The sequence below is a fragment of the Loxodonta africana genome, chromosome 7, assembly GCF_030014295.1.
Source record: "Loxodonta africana isolate mLoxAfr1 chromosome 7, mLoxAfr1.hap2, whole genome shotgun sequence".
In the NCBI taxonomy this organism is placed as follows: domain Eukaryota; kingdom Metazoa; phylum Chordata; class Mammalia; order Proboscidea; family Elephantidae; genus Loxodonta; species Loxodonta africana.
The window spans coordinates 129,315,982-129,333,508 of record NC_087348.1 but is presented as its reverse complement, the minus strand read 5'-3'; the positions used below and the strand labels follow the sequence as shown (position 1 = coordinate 129,333,508).

At 39.1% G+C, this 17,527-nt stretch overlaps 1 protein-coding gene across 1 annotated transcript in view; it reads right to left on the bottom strand.

Moving 5' to 3' along the window:
• Positions 1-17,527, bottom strand: part of DDX10 (DEAD-box helicase 10) — a 378,968-nt gene that overhangs the window by 323,516 nt on the left and 37,925 nt on the right. Inside the window, exon 9 of the mRNA XM_003415620.4 lies at positions 14,745-14,829. Within this exon, the coding sequence (XP_003415668.1) occupies positions 14,745-14,829 (85 nt within the window). The remainder of the gene's footprint in view (positions 1-14,744; positions 14,830-17,527) is intronic.

The following is a 17,527-nucleotide window of genomic DNA, read 5'->3' as shown; positions in this document are numbered from 1 at the left end:
CATATATGCACACCCGTGTTCATTGCAGCACTGTTTACAATAGCAAAAAGATGGAAGCAACCAAAGTGCCCCATCAATGGATGAATGGATAAATTATGGTATATTCACACAATGGAATACTACGCATTGATAAAGAACAATGATGAATCCATGAAACATTTCATAACATGGAGGAATCTGGAAGGCATTATGCTGAGTGAAATTAGTCAGTTGCAAAAGGACAAATATTGTATAAGACCACTATTATAAGAACTTGAGAAACAGAGAAGAAAATATTCTTTGATGGTTACGAGAGTGGGAAGGTAGGGAGGCAGAGATCAGATAGCAGACAAGAACTATTTTAGGTGAAGGGAAAGACAACACACAATACAGGAGAGGTCAGCACAACTGGACTAAAAGCAAAGAAGTTTCCTGAATAAACTGAATGCTTTGAAGGCCAGCGTGGCAGGGGCCGGGGTTTGGGGACCATCTAGGTCAATTGGCATAATAAAATCTACTAAGAAAACATTCTGCATCCCACTTTGGAGAGTGGCATCTGGGGTCTTAAATGCTAGCAAGTGGCCATCTAAGATGCATCAATTGGTCTCAACCCACCTGGACCAAAGGAGAATGAAGAACACCAAATACACAGGGTAATTACAAGCCCAGAAAACAGAAAGGGCCACATAAACCAGAGGCTACATCAGCCTGAGACCAGAAGAACTAGATTGTGCCTAGCTACAACCAGTGACTGCCCTGACAGGGAGCATAACAGAGAACCCCTGAGGGAGCAGGAGAGCAGTGGAATGCAGGCCTCAAATTCTCATAAAAAGACCAGACTTAATGGTCTGACTGAGTCTAGAAGGATCCCGGAGGTCATGGTCTCCGGTCCTTCTGTTAGCCCAAGACAGGAACCATTCCTAAAGCCAATTCTTCAGACAGAAAATAAAACAATCATAAAACCAGAAAATAACAAATGTTGGAGAGTCTATAGGAAGACTGGAACTCTCATGCACTTCTGGTGGGAATGCAAAATGGTACAACCATTTTGGAAAACAATACAGCGCTTCCTTAAAAAGTTAGAAATAGAAATACCACACGATCCAGTAGTCCCACTCCTAGAAACATCCAAGAGAATAAAGAGCTGTCACGCAAATAGACATATCCCCACCCATGTTCATTGTAGTATTATTCACAATAGCAAAATGATGGAAACAACCTAAGTGCCCATCAACAGATAAATGGATAAACAAACCATGGTACCTACACACAATGGAATACTACACAAGGATAAAGAACAATGATGAATCTGCAAAACATCTCACAACAATGATGAATCTGGAGGGCAGTACCCTGAGTGAAGAAGGTCAATCACAAAAAAACAAATACTGTTTTTGACCACTATTACAAAAACTCATGAGAAGGTTTACACAGGAAAAAAAAAAAAAATTTTTTTTTGATAGTTACTAGGGAGGAGAGTAGTGGGGAAGGAAAAATACTAACTAGATGGTAGATAAGCAGTAACTTTGGTGAAGGAAAAACTGTACACAATACTGGGGAAGTCAACACAATTTGACCAAGGCAAGGCCATGAAAGCTTCATAGACACATCCAAACTCCGAGGGGCCAAATTACTAGACTGAAGGCTGAGGAGCATGGTCTCAGGGAACATCTAGCTCAACTGGTATAACATAGTTTATAAAGAAAATGTTCTACTTTAGTAAGTAGCATCTGGGGTCTTAAAAGCTTGTGAGTTGCCATCTAAGATACTCCACTGTTCCCACCCCATGTGAAGCAAGGGAGAATGATGAAAACCAAAGACACAAGGGAAAGATCAATACAAAGAACTAATGGACCTCAACTACTACAGCCTCCACCAGACTGAGTCCAGTACAACTAGATGGTACCCGGCTACCACCACCAACTGCTCTCTGAAGGATCACAATAGAGGGTCCCAGATAGAGCTGGAGAAAAATGTAGAACAAAGTTCTAACTCACAAAGACCGGACTTACTGGCCTGACAGAGACTGGAGAAACCTCGAGAATATGGTCCCTGGATACCCTTTTAACTCAGTATTGAAGTCACTCCTAAAGTTCACCCTTCAGCCAAAGATCAGATAGGCCCATAAAACAAGACTAAATGAGCACACCAGCTCAGAGGCAAGGACGAGAAGGCAGGAAGGGACAGGAAAACTGGTAATGGGGAACCCAAGGTCGAGAGGGGAGAATGTTGACATGTCGTGGAGTTGAAACTAATGTCACAAAACAACATGTGTATTAATTTGCTCTATAAACCTTCATCTAAAGTACAATAGAAAAAAAAGGTTAAATAATTGGTAAAACTGATGCAAAAAAAAAAAGAGGGGCAAAAAAAGTAAAACACAGTATTTCAGGCAACAAATATCTGAATAAATATCTGAATCAACCTTTATTTTCATTTCACCAAAACATAGAAAAGAAAAAAACTGATTCCCCAAACCTTAGCTATTTTGCCACAAAACAAACAGTGAGTTCATTTTTGTATATCCATATATTATAGTTCAATTCCAAAGGCAAACACGATCTGGCAACCTGGTTTTAATTACAGCATTATACACAGGATTTTAATTAGTTTCAAAATTTAATTTCGCCTTTATTCAATTCAATTATCCAGTCTCATGGCCCACAAAACTTTCTGATTATCTCTATGCCCACTGATGGTAACTTTTAAACTGCAATTTGGTTATATCATCATTAAATTGCCTGAGAAAAAATAAGAACTACATATGCTAAAGTGTATTTCTACTGATTTACATTTAAAATAGTCAATTAAAAATATATTTAATTGGTTACAAAGGGTCAAACAGGCTTGTACTTTAAAAATTAATGACCACATTAGAAATTGCACTAAAACAATTTTTCAAATCAGTATTCACTGTCTTCGAACACAATTAGTGAGGTTGTTCTAACCCCTCTTCATCTCTGCAGCCATTAAGGTTCAATTTAACACCATGGCATGTTCAGAAACCCTGGTGGCCTAGTGGTTAAGTGCTATGGCAGCTAACCAAAAGGTTGGCAGTTCCAATTCAGCAGGCACTCCTTGGAAACTCTATGGGGAGGTTCTACTCTGTTCTATAGGGTCACTATGAGTCAGAATCGACTTGACTGCAACAGGTCTTTTTTTTTTTTTAATGGCATGTACAACTATATAAGATTTTCAGTATTTTCTCCAGGAAAAAAACACCCAGAAATAGTTCCATTTCTTGAACTTAATTTTGAAATAGTATGCTATCCCATAATCTTCATATAAGAAAAGTAACAAAAAAAAAATACAGCTACATGCATTCTACAAGGGAATCAGTTTGTCATCTCCACGTCCACACCACTGGTATAGCTAAAAGCCTGCAATCTGCTAGTCCAATACACCAGTACGATGTTTTTCAACCTTACCTCTCCAGAGGACCACAGGACCACAAAATGCAAATGTGTGCATGGGTACACAAATTCATCCCTACAACACATGGGTGCACAAATTTATAGCTACTGTACATGTACTGAAGGAGCTGTAATAGCACAGTAGTTAAAGTGATCGATTACTAACCGAAAGGCTCGTGGCTCTAAACCACCAGTGGCTCCACAGGAGAAAAATGTGGTAGTTTGCATGTAACTTAAATAAGTACATGTTTACGACAGTCCATGTCTGAAGATGGCCCACTGGATAAATACAAATCAATCAACATATGCTTAAATACCTTTCATGAAAATTAGAAAATGAAAATGAAAGTAGTGTTCTACTTCTGATTAGGATGCAGAAGGACATGAAAAATCTTCACTTCAACTGAAGTAAAAATCACCTAACAAACAAAATCATACTTTTCACTAATGTCATGGAGAACTATGGACACAAAGAAATCTAAAAGTCCTAAACTACAGAGGGCCTTCCTAGATAAACAAGAGGTAGATGACTCTTTCACATCTGGGCCACTTGCTAAACCTGCTAAACTAGGCAGCTGCGCAGGGGAAGAGTAACCCTGTCAAAGAAGTACGATCTGCCTGGATGAGGTAAAACACCAGTGAAACATCTGAGGCAGCCATGAGCACGTGTGTAAGATTTAAATCTAGGGACCTCAAAGCAAAAATATTTCCACCAAGTAATTCTCTTACAAGGAAACTTTGTTGAGTAAGCACAGGCTATGAACACGGTTGGAAAGATAACCCCCAATTTCTTAGCTGCCCGGTCTTGTAGCCTAGATTTCAAGGTCTAATAATCTTGGGATGTTTCATGCCAAGCCACCCTGAAGAGACAGGCTTGATCTCAACCTCAAAGCCTTTGAGGCCAGAGATTAACTGAGTCTAACCAAAGGCTTTAATCAAAATCATAAATCAACTTGTGGTAAGAGCAAAGATAACAACTTTGTGGGTACACAGAAGTTGGTGGCTAGGTTGAAAAACAAAAAAGATTTCCTTAGGCTCCTACTTTTTTAATTCTAAGTTGCTATTAGAGCAGTTCTTAAAATTCAAAAGGACCCCATGTGTAGAAATCCACTGCACAGCAACAACCAACAACAATGAGAGCAGTGGTTGTCAACAAGAGCAACTCTGCCCCTCGGGGACATTCGGCAACGTCTAGAGACATTTTCGGTTGTTACTTGGGGGGTGCGACTGGCATCTACTGCACAGAGGCCAGAATGCTGCTAAATGTCCTACAAATGCGCAGAACAGCCCCTCAACATCAAACAATTACCTGGCCCAAAACAGCACCAAGGTTGAAAAACCCTGCGCTAGAGGAGTTAAAGCCACAGCCCCACCACAAATTAAAGCAAACCGAAACGCTCATCACCCGAGCTGCCTCGGAGAGGAAACAGCACTCTCCTTCTGATGGATGGACAGATGGACGAACGGATGGATAGGAGGGAGTGAGGCACAGACAAAAAAGAAATAAAATACATTATCTATTTCGGCTTCAACTATTCTTTTAGATACAATATCCAGTAGATTAAAACAAAAAATTATAAATTGTGCAAAGAAGCAGAAGAATGTGATTCATAGGCAAGAGAAAAAGTAGTCAATAGAATAGACCCGCAGGCAAGTCAGGTGTTGGAATTACTAGACAAGGACATGAAAGTAACTGCTAAATATGCTTTTTTAAATAGCAACAATTAAAGATGGATACAACGAGCAAAAAGACAATTTCCAGCAAGATTTAGAGAACCAGAAGTAAACCTTGAAACTGAGAAATACAATCACTGAAACAAAAAATTCACAGGATGGGATGAGACACAACGTGTTGGATACAAGAAAGGATCAGTGACCTTGAAAATAGATCAAAAGAAATTATCCAAATTGAAGCACAGAAAGAAAAACATGGGGAAAAATTAACGGCGCTTTAATGACCTATGAGAGAAATCAAGTAATCAAACACACATGTAACTGGAGTTCCTAAATGAGAGGAAAACGAAGAACATAGAAAATATCTGAAGAAATACAGGCTAAAATTTTTCCAAATTTAATCTAAAAGCTGTAACCCACAAACTGAGGCAGTTCCATAAACCCTTATTAGGAAAATAAATGAAGAAAAGACGACCTCCAGGGAAATCTAGTTCAAGGTAATTTTTAAAATGCCCTTAAAACTACAGAAAAAACAGTTTTAAATATTAACATAAATGAAACAAATAATTACTTCACATTTAATCTACTTGATACAATTCAGGCTTAAGGAGCCTAAAAAGTTTTGTAAGATTCCAAAAGTCTCTAGAAGCTTTGTAAGACCATCAAAAGCCAATACACAGAAGTCATCTAGTTGTTGTGGCTCTCAGGTGCTGTCGAGTCAATTTCAACTCACAGATACCACCTGTGACAGAAGAGAACTGCCCCATGGGGTTTTCTTGGCTGTAATCTTAATGGGAGGAGATCGCCAGGTCTTTCATCCACGGAGCTGCTGGGTACGTTCAAACCACCAACCTTCTGTTATGACGCGAGAGCTTAGCTGTTGTGCCACCAGGATTTCTTATCTGGTTGTTACCTGAACTTAATATTTCACTGAACAAAAGGTCATATTCCCTCTATCATGCTGAACGCCAACACCACACTGAGTTGTGTGTTTTCTCCCTTACTCATGCCTATGCTCAGCAATAACCTGATATGGGAAGGCTTTGGAAAGTCTTTGTAAACATAAAGTATTAAAAGAAAATCTTGCCCACCTCAGGTAATGACTAAGAGACAAACCCTTAATTCTAAGCTAGCAAAATGGAAGGCTAGTTACTTACCAGGGAATGAGGGAGTGGAAAGGCAGTAGAAAAGTAGTTAAGCAGAAAATAAATGATTCTCTTAAAAATTACAGTGGAGGTGGGGCCAACATGGTGGACTAGGTAGACGCTACCTCGGATCCCTCTTGCAACAAAGACTCGGAAAAACAAGTTAATTGATCACATACATAACAATCTACGAACTCCGAACAACAAACACAGATTTAGAGACGCAGAACGAACAAATACGGGGAAGCAGCGACTGTTTTCGGAGCCTGGAGCCAGCGCCGGGCTTAGGTCCAGGCCTAGGGAAACTGAACTACAAAATAAGACTCAGTGAGCAATTATAGAATAAACCACTACTATATCTTTTTTTCTCGGAGACAGCAGTCGATATCAAACCACATAAAGAAGAAGACCATCACAGCTTCTACAACCCCCCAAACAAAAGAATCAAAATCTTTCCCAAATGAAGATACAATCCTGGAATTATCAGATACAGAATATAAAAAACTAATTTACACAATGCTTCAAGACATCAGAAATGAAATAAGGCAAACTGCAGAAAAAGCCAAGGAACACACTGATAAAACAGTTGAAGAACTCAAAAAGATTATTCAAGAACATAGTGGAAAAATTAATAAGTTGCAAGAATCCATAGAGAGACAGCATTCAGAAATCCAAAAGATTAACAATAAAATTACACAATTAGACAACACAACAGGAAGTCAGAGGAGCAGACTCGAGAATTACAACGCAGACGGCGAAATCTGGAGGACCAGGGAATTAACACCAACATAGCTGAAAAAAAATCAGATAAAAGAATTTAAAAAAATGAAGAAACCCTAAGAATCATGTGGGACTCTAACAAGAAGGATAACTTGCGTGTGATTGCAGTCCCAGAACAGGGAGGGAGGACAGAAAACACAGAGAAAATAGTTGAAGATCTGCTCACAGAAAACTTCCCTGACATCATGAAAGACGAAAGGATATCTATCCAAGATGCTCATCGAACCCCATTTAAGATTGATCCAAAAAGAAAAACACCAAGACGTATTATCATCAAACTCACCAAAACCAAAGATAAAGAGAAAATTTTAAAAGCAGCCAGGGAGAAAAGAAAGGTCTGCTTCAAGGGAGAATCAATAAGAACAAGTTCAGACTACTCAGCAGAAACCATGCAGGCAAGAAGGCAATGGGATGATATATACACAGCACTGAAGGAGAAAAACTGCCAGCCAAGGATCATATATCCAGCAAAACTCTCTCTGAAATATGAAGGCGAAATTAAGATATTTACAGATAAACACAAGTTTAGAAAATTTGCAAAAACCAAGCCAAAGCTACAAGAAATACTAAAGGAAATTGTTTGGTCAGAAAACCAATAATATCAGGTACCAGCACAACACAAGGTCACAAAACAGAACATCCTGATATCAACCCAAATGCGGAAATCACAAAAACAAGGTAAGATTAATTAAAAAAAAAAAAATGCTCATAACAGGGAATCATTGAAGTCAATACGTAAAAGATCACAATAATCAAAAAGAGGGATTAAATACAGGTGGCATAGAACTGCGATATGGACAGTGATACAAGGCAATATAGAACAATACAAGTTAGGTTTTTACTTAGAAAAATAGGGGTAAATATTAAGGTAACCACAAAGAGGTATAACAACTCCATAATTCAAGATAAAAGCCAAGAAAAACGTAATGACTCAACAAACATAAAGTCAAATGCTACGAAAATGAGGATCTCACAATTTACTAAGAAAAACGTCTCAGCACAAAAAAGTAAGTGGAAAAATGAAATTGTCAGCAACACACATAAAAAGGCATCAAAATGACAACACTAAACATGTATTTATCTATAATTACGCTGAATGTAAATGGACGAAATGCACCAATAAAGAGACAGAGAGTCTCGGACTGGATAAAGAAACACGATCCATCTATATGCTGCCTACAAGAGACACACCTTAGACTTAGAGACACAAATAAACTAAAACTCAAAGGATGGAAAAAATATATCAAGCAAACAATAAGCAAAAAAGAAGAGGAGTAGCAATATTAATCTCTGACAAAACAGACTTAAATCCACCACAAAGGATAAAGAAGGACACTACATAATGATGAAAGGGACAATTGATCAGGAAGATACAACCATATTAAATATTGATGCACCCAATGACAGGGCTGCAAGATATATACATCAAATTTTAACAGAACTGAAAAGTGAGATAGACACCTCCACAGTTATAGTAGGAGACTTCAACACACCACTTTCGGAGAAGGACAGGACATCCAGTAAGAAGCTCAATAGAGACACGGAAGACCTAATTACAACCACCAACCAACTTGACCTCATTGACTTATACAGAACTCTCCACCCAACTCTTGCAAAGTATACTTTTTTTTCTAGCGCACATGGAACATTCTCTAGAATAGACCACATATTCGGTCATAAAACAGAACTTTCCAGAATCCAAAACATCGAAATATTACAAAGCATCTTCTCAGACCACAAGGCAATAAAACTAGAAATCAATAACAGAAAAACTAGGGAAAAGAAATCAAATACTTGGAAACTGAACAATACCCTCCTGAAAAAAGACTGGGTTATAGAAGACATCAAGGAGGGAATAAGGAAATTCATAGAATGCAACGAGAATGAAAATATTTCCTATCAAAACTTCTGGGACACGGCACAGGCAGTGCTCAGAGGCCAATTTATATCGATAAATGCACACATACAAAAAGAAGAAAGAGCCAAAATCAGAGAACTGTCCCGACAACTTGAACAAATAGAAAGGGAGCAACAAAAGAATCCATCAGGCACCAGAAGAAAACAAATACTAAAAATTAGAGCTGAACTAAATGAATTAGAGAACAGAAAAACAACTGAAAGAATTAACAAAGCCAAAAGCTGGTTCTTTGAAAAAATTAACAAAATTGATAAACCATTGGCTAGACTGACTAAAGAAATACAGGAAAGGAAACAAATAACCCAAATAAGAAACGAGAAGGGCCACATCACAACAGACCCAAATGAAATTAAAAGAATCATATCAGATTATTACAAAAAATTGTACTCTAACAAATTTGCAAACTTAGAAGAAATGGATGAATTCCTGGAAAAACACTACCTACCTAAACTAACACATTCAGAAGAACAACTAAATAGACCCATAACAAAAAAAGAGATTGAAACGGTAATCAAAAAACTCCCAACCAAAAAAAGCCCTGGCCTGGACGGCTTCACTGCAGAGTTCTACCAAACTTTCAGAGAAGAGTTAACACCACTACTACTAAAGGTATTTCAAAGCATAGAAAATGACGGAATACTACCCAACTCATTCTATGAAGCCACCAGCTCCCTGATACCAAAACCAGGTAAAGATATTACAAAAAAAGAAAATTACACACCTATATCCCTCATGAACATAGATGCAAAAATCCTCAACAAAATTCTAGCCAATAGGATTCAACAACATATCAAAAGAATAATTCACCACGACCAAGTGGCATTTATACCAGGTATGCAAGGCTGGTTTAATATTAAAAAAAACCATTAATGTAATCCACCATATAAATAAAACAAAAGACAAAAATCACATGATCTTATCAATTGATGCAGAAAAGACATTTGACAAAGTCCAACACCCATTTATGATAAAAACTCTCACCAAAATAGGAATTGAAGGAAAATTCCTCAACATAATAAAGGGCATCTATGCAAAGCCAACAGCCAACATCACTCTAAATGGAGAGAACCTGAAAGCATTTCCCTTGAGAACGGGAACCAGACAAGGATGCCCTTTATCACCGCTCGTATTCAAAATTGTGCTAGAAGTCCTAGCCACAGCAATTAGGCTAGACAAAGAAATAAAGGGCATCCGGATTGGCAAGGAGGAAGTGAAATTATCTCTATTTGCAGATGACATGATCTTATACACAGAAAACCCCAAGGAGTCCTCCAGAAAACTACTGAAACTAATAGAAGAGTTTGGCAGAGTCTCAGGTTATAAGATAAACATACAAAAATCACTTGGATTCCTCTACATCAACAAAAAGAACATCGAAGAGGAAATCACCAAATCAATACCATTCACAGTAGCCCCCAAGAACATAAAATACTTAGGAATAAATCTTACCAAAGATGTAAAAGACCTATACAAAGAAAACTACAAAGCTCTACTACAAGAAATTCAAAAGGACATACTTAAGTGGAAAAACATACCTTGCTCATGGATAGGAAGACTTAACATAGTAAAAATGTCTATTCTACCAAAAGCCATCTATACATACAATGCACTTCCGATCCAAATTCCAATGTCATTTTTTAAGGTGATAGAGAAACAAATCACCAACTTCATATGGAAGGGAAAGAAGCCTCGGATACGCAAAGCATTACTGAAAAAGAAGAAAGTGGGAGGCCTCACTCTACCTGATTTCAGAACCTATTATACAGCCACAGTAGTCAAAACAGCCTGGTATTGGTACAACAACAGGCACATAGACCAGTGGAACAGAATTGAGAACCCAGATATAAATCCATCCACATATGAGCAGCTGATATTTGACAAAGGCCCAGTGTCAGTGAATTGGGGAAAAGATAGTCTTTTTAACAAATGGTGCTGGCATAACTGGATATCCATTTGCAAAAAAATGAAACAGGACCCATACCTCACACCAAGCACAAAAACTAACTCCAAGTGGATCAAAGACCTAAACATAAAGACTAAAACGATAAAGATCATGGAAGAAAAAATAGGGACAATGTTAGGAGCCGTAATACAAGGCATAAACAGAATACAGAACATTACCAAAAATGACGAAGAGAAACCAGATAACTGGGAGCTCCTAAAAATCAAACACCTATGCTCAACTAAAGACTTCACCAAATCAGTAAAAAGACCAGCTACAGACTGGGAAAGAATTTTCAGCTATGACATCTCCGACCAGCGCCTGATCTCTAAAATCTATATGATTCTGTCAAAACTCAAGCACAAAAAGACAAACAACCCAATCAAGAAGTGGGCAAAGGATATGAACACACACTTCACTAAAGAAGATAATCAGGCAGCTAACAGATACATGAGAAAATGTTCTCGATCATTAGCCATTAGAGAAGTGCAAATTAAAACTACGATGAGATTCCATCTCACTCCAACAAGGCTGGCATGAATCCAAAAAACACAAAATAATAAATGTTGGAGAGGCTGCGGAGAGACTGGAACTCTTATACACTGCTGGTGGGAATGTCAAATGGTTCAACCACTTTGGAAATCGATCTGGCATTATCTTAAACAGTCAGAAATAGAACTACCATACAACCCAGAAATCCCACTCCTCAGAATATACCCTAGAGAAACAAGAGCCTTCAGACAAACAGATATATGCACACCCATGTTTATTGCAGCACTGTTTATAATAGCAAAAAGCTGGAAGCAACCAACGTGTCCATCAACGGATGAATGGGTAAATAAATTGTGGTATATTCACACAATGGAATACTACGCATCGATAAAGAACAGTGATGAATCTGTGAAACATTTCATAACATGGAGGAACCTGGAAGGCATTATGCTGAGTGAAATTAGTCAGAGGCAAAAGGACAAATATTGTATAAGGCCACTATTATAAGATCTTGAGAAATAGTATAAACTGAGAAGAACACATACTTTTGTGGTTACGGGGGGGAGGGAGGGTGGGAGAGGGTTTTTTACTGATTAATTAGTAGATAAGAACTGCTTCAGGTGAAAGGAAGGACAACACTCAATACATGGAAGGTCAGCTCAACTGGACTGGACCAAAAGCAAAGAAGTTTCTGGGATAAAATGAATGCTTCAAAGGTCAGTGGAGCAAGGGCCGGGGTTTTGGGACCCTGGTTTAAGGGGACTTCTAAATCAACTGGCAAAATAATTCCATTATGAAAACATTCTGCATCCCACTTTGAAATGTGGCGTCTGGGGTCTTAAATGCTAACAAGCAGCCATCTAAGATGCATCAATTGGTCTCAACCCACCTGGAGCAAAGGAGAATGAAGAACACCAAGGTCACACGACAACTAAGAGCCCAAGAGACAGAAAGGGCCACATGAACCAGAGACCTACATCATCCTGAGACCAGAAGAACTAGTTGGTGCCCGGCCACAATCGATGACTGCCCTGACAGGGAGCAGAACAGAGAACCCCTGAGGGAGCAGGAGAACAGTGGGATGCAGACCCCAAATTCTCACAAAAAGACCATACTTAATGTTCTGACTGTGACTAGAGGAATCCCGGCGGCCATGGTCCCCAGACCTTGTTTTGGCACAGGACAGGAACCATCCCCAAAGACAACTCATCAGACATGAAAGGGACTGGACGGTGGGTGGGAGAGAGACGCTGATGAAGAGTGAGCTAATTATATCAGGTGGACACTTGAGACTGTGTTGGCATCTCCTGTCTGGAGGGGGGATGGGAGGATAGAGAGAGTTGGAAGCTGGCAAAATTGTCAGGAAAGGAGAGACTGGAAGGGCTGACTCATTAGGGGGAGAGCAAGTGGGAGTACGGAGTAAGATGTATATAAACTTACATGTGACAGACTGACTTGATTTGCAAACGTTCAATTGAAGCTCAATAAAAGTTAAAAAAAAAAAAATTACAGTGGAAAAGAAGAAACATACACCCAAAGGATTAAAAAAAAAAAAAAAAATCCCAAATAATTTTCAAGCTGGTAAATAACTTATCAATCACCTCTAGACCAATGTCTCTCATTTTAAAGATGAGGACACTCAAGCCAGGAAATGACATCCTGAGGGCGGCAGGACATAGGTCAAGAATTCCCAAGACCCCCCACATTCAGAGAGTCACTAGAAGAACTCAGGGGAATCAGTATATAGTTGTACTCACGGCTAAGATTTACTACAGCAACGTAGAAATAATTCACAGCCAGACCACAACGGGAAGAGACAGAGGTAGAGCGTGGAGCAATCCATGTGCAGGCTCTGGGCCTCCCTTGTCACACAAAGCATATTCCTCCCCCAGCAACGAAAGTGCAGCAACACGTGCGCAATGTTTCTGCCCAGGAAAGCCCCTCAGAGACTCAGCACCACGGTTTTATCAGGGGTTGTCAGGTAGGCAACCTCTTCACGGCATGTACCAAAATTCTGGATTCTCAGAATGAATGCAGCTGTTGCTTACACAATCCAGGTGCAGTGAGTTACCCTTATCATTTAGGAAAAATTTGTATCAGCATAGGGAATTGTTTACTAGCCAAGCTTCCAGACTCCAGCCGTCACAGCAGGACTTCGTAAGTACAGCAGTCTCAGGCCAGCTCTGTTAACTCTTTTGCACAGCTTAAAATTAAGGTTCCCCAGTCCAGTGTCTTTATAACTAAGCCATACCCTCTAGCACCTAGCATCAATGCCTAACATACAGAAATACACACTACACAAACTCTATTATTCTTTAAACATCAAAATGCAACCTCAACAGCAATGAAAAAGTTTATCACCCTTTTATTCATTCGGATTCCATCCTATGCCATTTAGTCCCAAATGACTATGATTTTCCTATATCGTTTTTCAGACAACTTCTCCACAGCTCTTGGGCAAATACGTTTTTTGCTGTTGTTAGCCGCCATCATGTTGGTCCCTGACTCATGGCAACCCCATGCACAGGGAAATGAAATGCTGCCCTGTCCTGCACCATCTCCCTGATCACTTGTGAATCAGACCATCACGAGCAATAGGGTTTTCACTGGCTGATTTTCAGTAGATCACCAGGCCTTTCTTCCTAGTCTGCCTCAGTGTGGAAGCCCCGCAGAAACCTGGTCAGCATCATAACAACATGCAAGCCTCCACTGATAGACGGGAAATGAACCTGGGTCTCCCACATGGAAGGCGAGAATTCTGCCACTGAACTACCAATGACCCTTTGGGCAAATATGGGGTGCTTTTTGGAGGGGAGGTGGGACAGAAAGAAGAGGAAATATCTCTCCTAGGTAGCCTCCAGCAGTACCTCTAATTCCTGCACCAAAAAAAAACAGAAAAGAAAGATCTATGATGCAAAACCACCTTGCCTCTTATTGGCACCTAGTCAGCACAGAAGTTAAGACCACGAGATCTAAACTAGAGGACTCACACTGCCTGGGTTCAAGATTTGTTCACTGGACCGTCGAACAAATGCTTTAATCACTGTGAGATTCGGCTTCTTTATCTGAAAATATGGATAACAGTCCTATGCTTCACTGCAGGGTCATTAGAATTCAAGGAGATGATGCTCAGTGAGCAGCTCTGGTGAGAAGTTTAGTAAGGGAAGAAAGCTAAAACAAAAAGTTAATAATGCTTTTAAGATTTTCAGTGACTTTTCTCAGCGCTCATCAGGTGACAGCCGTAATGACTTCTAAGAGCTATCCAAATTACTATCAACCCACAGCAGAAAATGCCAAACCAGCATTCACTTACCTGAATTCCTCCATTCTCTGCCTGCAGCTGGGGACACATGCTTTGTTTTTTAGGTAGCACCAAAAGCAAGGTGGGCTAGGACACCTACCTGGCAGTTCTACCTGCTCTGTGAATGTATGTGTTGGCATCCTCTGGACAGTCAAACTGAAGAACCCAATTCACAGCTGGGAAATCTGTACAAAATGAATGTCAAGTTAGGAAATCAATTTCAAGACCAGCCCTGCTGCACTATTTTTATTTTACAGCCATCCTCACCAGGGCTCTCAGTCACAACAAACTGATAGGTATCATCTGTGAACTCTATTTAAAAAAAATTAACTGCAAGTACCAAGAGATAATAAACACTTCTGTCCTTTGGCAAAGTGAACTAAAATTAACAACAGTGTTTGAATGTAAGATTACTTCAGATGTGACACAGAAGAGACAGACTGCTTTGTGTCAGACAGATAATGAAATACCCTGATTTTCACTTAATAACCTAAAAGAACCACTTCTCGTGGGCTCTGAGTGAACTATAAAACTGGTTTCTAAATTTAAATGAAGGTTTACTTTTCCTGCTACTCCCAAACTCCATTCAAACTGATGATGTCTTTCCAGTTCCTCCTTCCCATTTCTTAGCATTAATTAGCCCACACATATTTCTGGGGACTGCAGTCTCCATTTATTTCCAGAAAACTCTGTTCTCGTCTCCTTAAAAGAACTACTGTTAATCGATTATTCATGGATTTTGCTGCAAGGATTTCAGATCAATTTGTGTCAGAAAGAAAAAGGGCTGAGCAACCCAAAAATATATATTAGAAGATAATGATACTTCTGAGCATCAAAACTATCACTAAGTCATACACAATCTATTCAAAGGCTTAAATTTTAGTGCGGGAGGGCGAGAAAAACAGAACAGAGATATTAAGAACCTCTCTCTCTCAGTTTGAAGTAACCAGGTACCTCAGAGGCAGGGGCATGTTTGGGGCTATAAAAAGAAGGTAAGTTGAAGGCAACAGTTGGACTTTCAGGTCCCCTGTGCTATCCTGTACATTTGGATATCCTGACAGAGGCCGAAAGTCTTATCCCAGAGAATAGGTGTGAGACACCATCTAGGGTGGAAGGCAGGGACACCACAGCCAGGATGAAAACAGGGGTACTGAGTGAAAGTCTGCAGGCTGACTGGGAGGCCCTTGAGTTGACTTCCTTGCTGTTGTTGTTGTTAGGTGCCATCGAGTTGATTCCGACTCATAACGACCCACATGACAAAGCAGAACTGCCCCATAGGGTTTTCTTAGCTGCAATCTTTACAGAAGCAGATTACCAGATCTTTCTCCCGTGGAGCCACTAGGAGGGTTCAAACCACCAACCCTTCTGTTAGCAGCCAAGCACTTAACTGTCTGCGTCACCAGGGTTCTCTGACTTCCTTGCTAGGCTTCCAGAAAGCCAGCAGCAAAGTTAATCCCTCTGCTCATGAGATCAGAGTATTCTTCTGGAGAAACTGAATGTTCAAAGAGAAAAGACTTGGACGCTGGAGCCCCCTACATAACGATCAACTCTGTCCAAACCTCCTTAGAATGAAGACCATCAGTCAGCAAGTCTCATTCACGTCCAAATTACTTCAAATAAGCTTTTTCGTGTCTCATAAATATAAAATGACACCCAACTGCAGACATGTGAGAAAAGCCTCAAGCATGAAAGACAGAGACAACAGAAAAAGTGAAAACGGAACTCAACAGAAACAGAAACAATGTACCATCCTCAGAGTGAAAAGAAACAATGCATCCATCAAACAAGAAAAAGAGGCTGTTCAAAAAGAACAAGCTCTTAGAGCTTAAAAATGAAAACTTTAATAGGAAAGTTGTAATGTCAAAAAAATTCCCCAAGAAGAACAAGAAGACAAAGAGATGGCAACAGGAGAGTGAAAAAAAAATAGAAAAATTACAAGATTAATCAAAGAGGTGAAATACTTCTTCTAGAAAGAGAAAAATCAATAGGAAGGAAGGGAGGGAGGGAGGAAGAGACACAGGGAAGAAGGAAGGTAGACCGGTCTTATAAAAAAAATTATAACGAGGCAATTAACTCATAGTACAACACAAAAAAAAAACACAAGAAAGGAAAAAAATCTTGGTATACATCTTCCCTCAGCAGCATACAATAATTACATAGTCAAAACAATGTAAATACTGGATGTTATTTAACCAAAATCATGATATAACTTTATTGAAAGATGGGGGTAGCAGAAGAGAGGTGGTAGTCAAAGGGTGGTACTTAGAGAGGTAAATCCTCAACTACCATAAAGGGAACTCATTAGATAATTTCTAACGTTGATAAATTACGAAATGGCGATATAAGAACAGAATTTTGAAATATGGAACTAAAATAAGAGTTTTTAGTAGTTGCTTCTGGAGAATAAGAAAGGGTAGAGCAAGGCCTGCTACATTTCGTTAAAACTGACTTTTTTAACCGTGTGCATGTATAGTTTATTAAAAATAAACTTAACTATAAAAATAAAATAAAGTTTAAGAAAAAAGATACTGGTGTTCCCTAAAGAAATTCCTGGACATATATGTAAGAAGACAGTTTCAGAATATGTACTGAACAATTTTTGGAAGAGAAAAAAACTGAAAACAACTTAAATGTTCATTATAATAGGAACTGATAAATAACTAGTTAAATTCATACTATGGGAAAGTCTAATAAATTGGATCTTTATACATCAAAAACAAGTCACAGACTAATGTGTGTAAGGGTATCACTAATGTAAATGTTTAAAACATGCAAAACAGTATTACGTACTGCCTACGGGTACATTCACATGGAGAAAACGTATTTTTTAAGTAACCTAGAACAGAAGTTAACATTTTTTATGCCATAGATAAAGCCTATGAA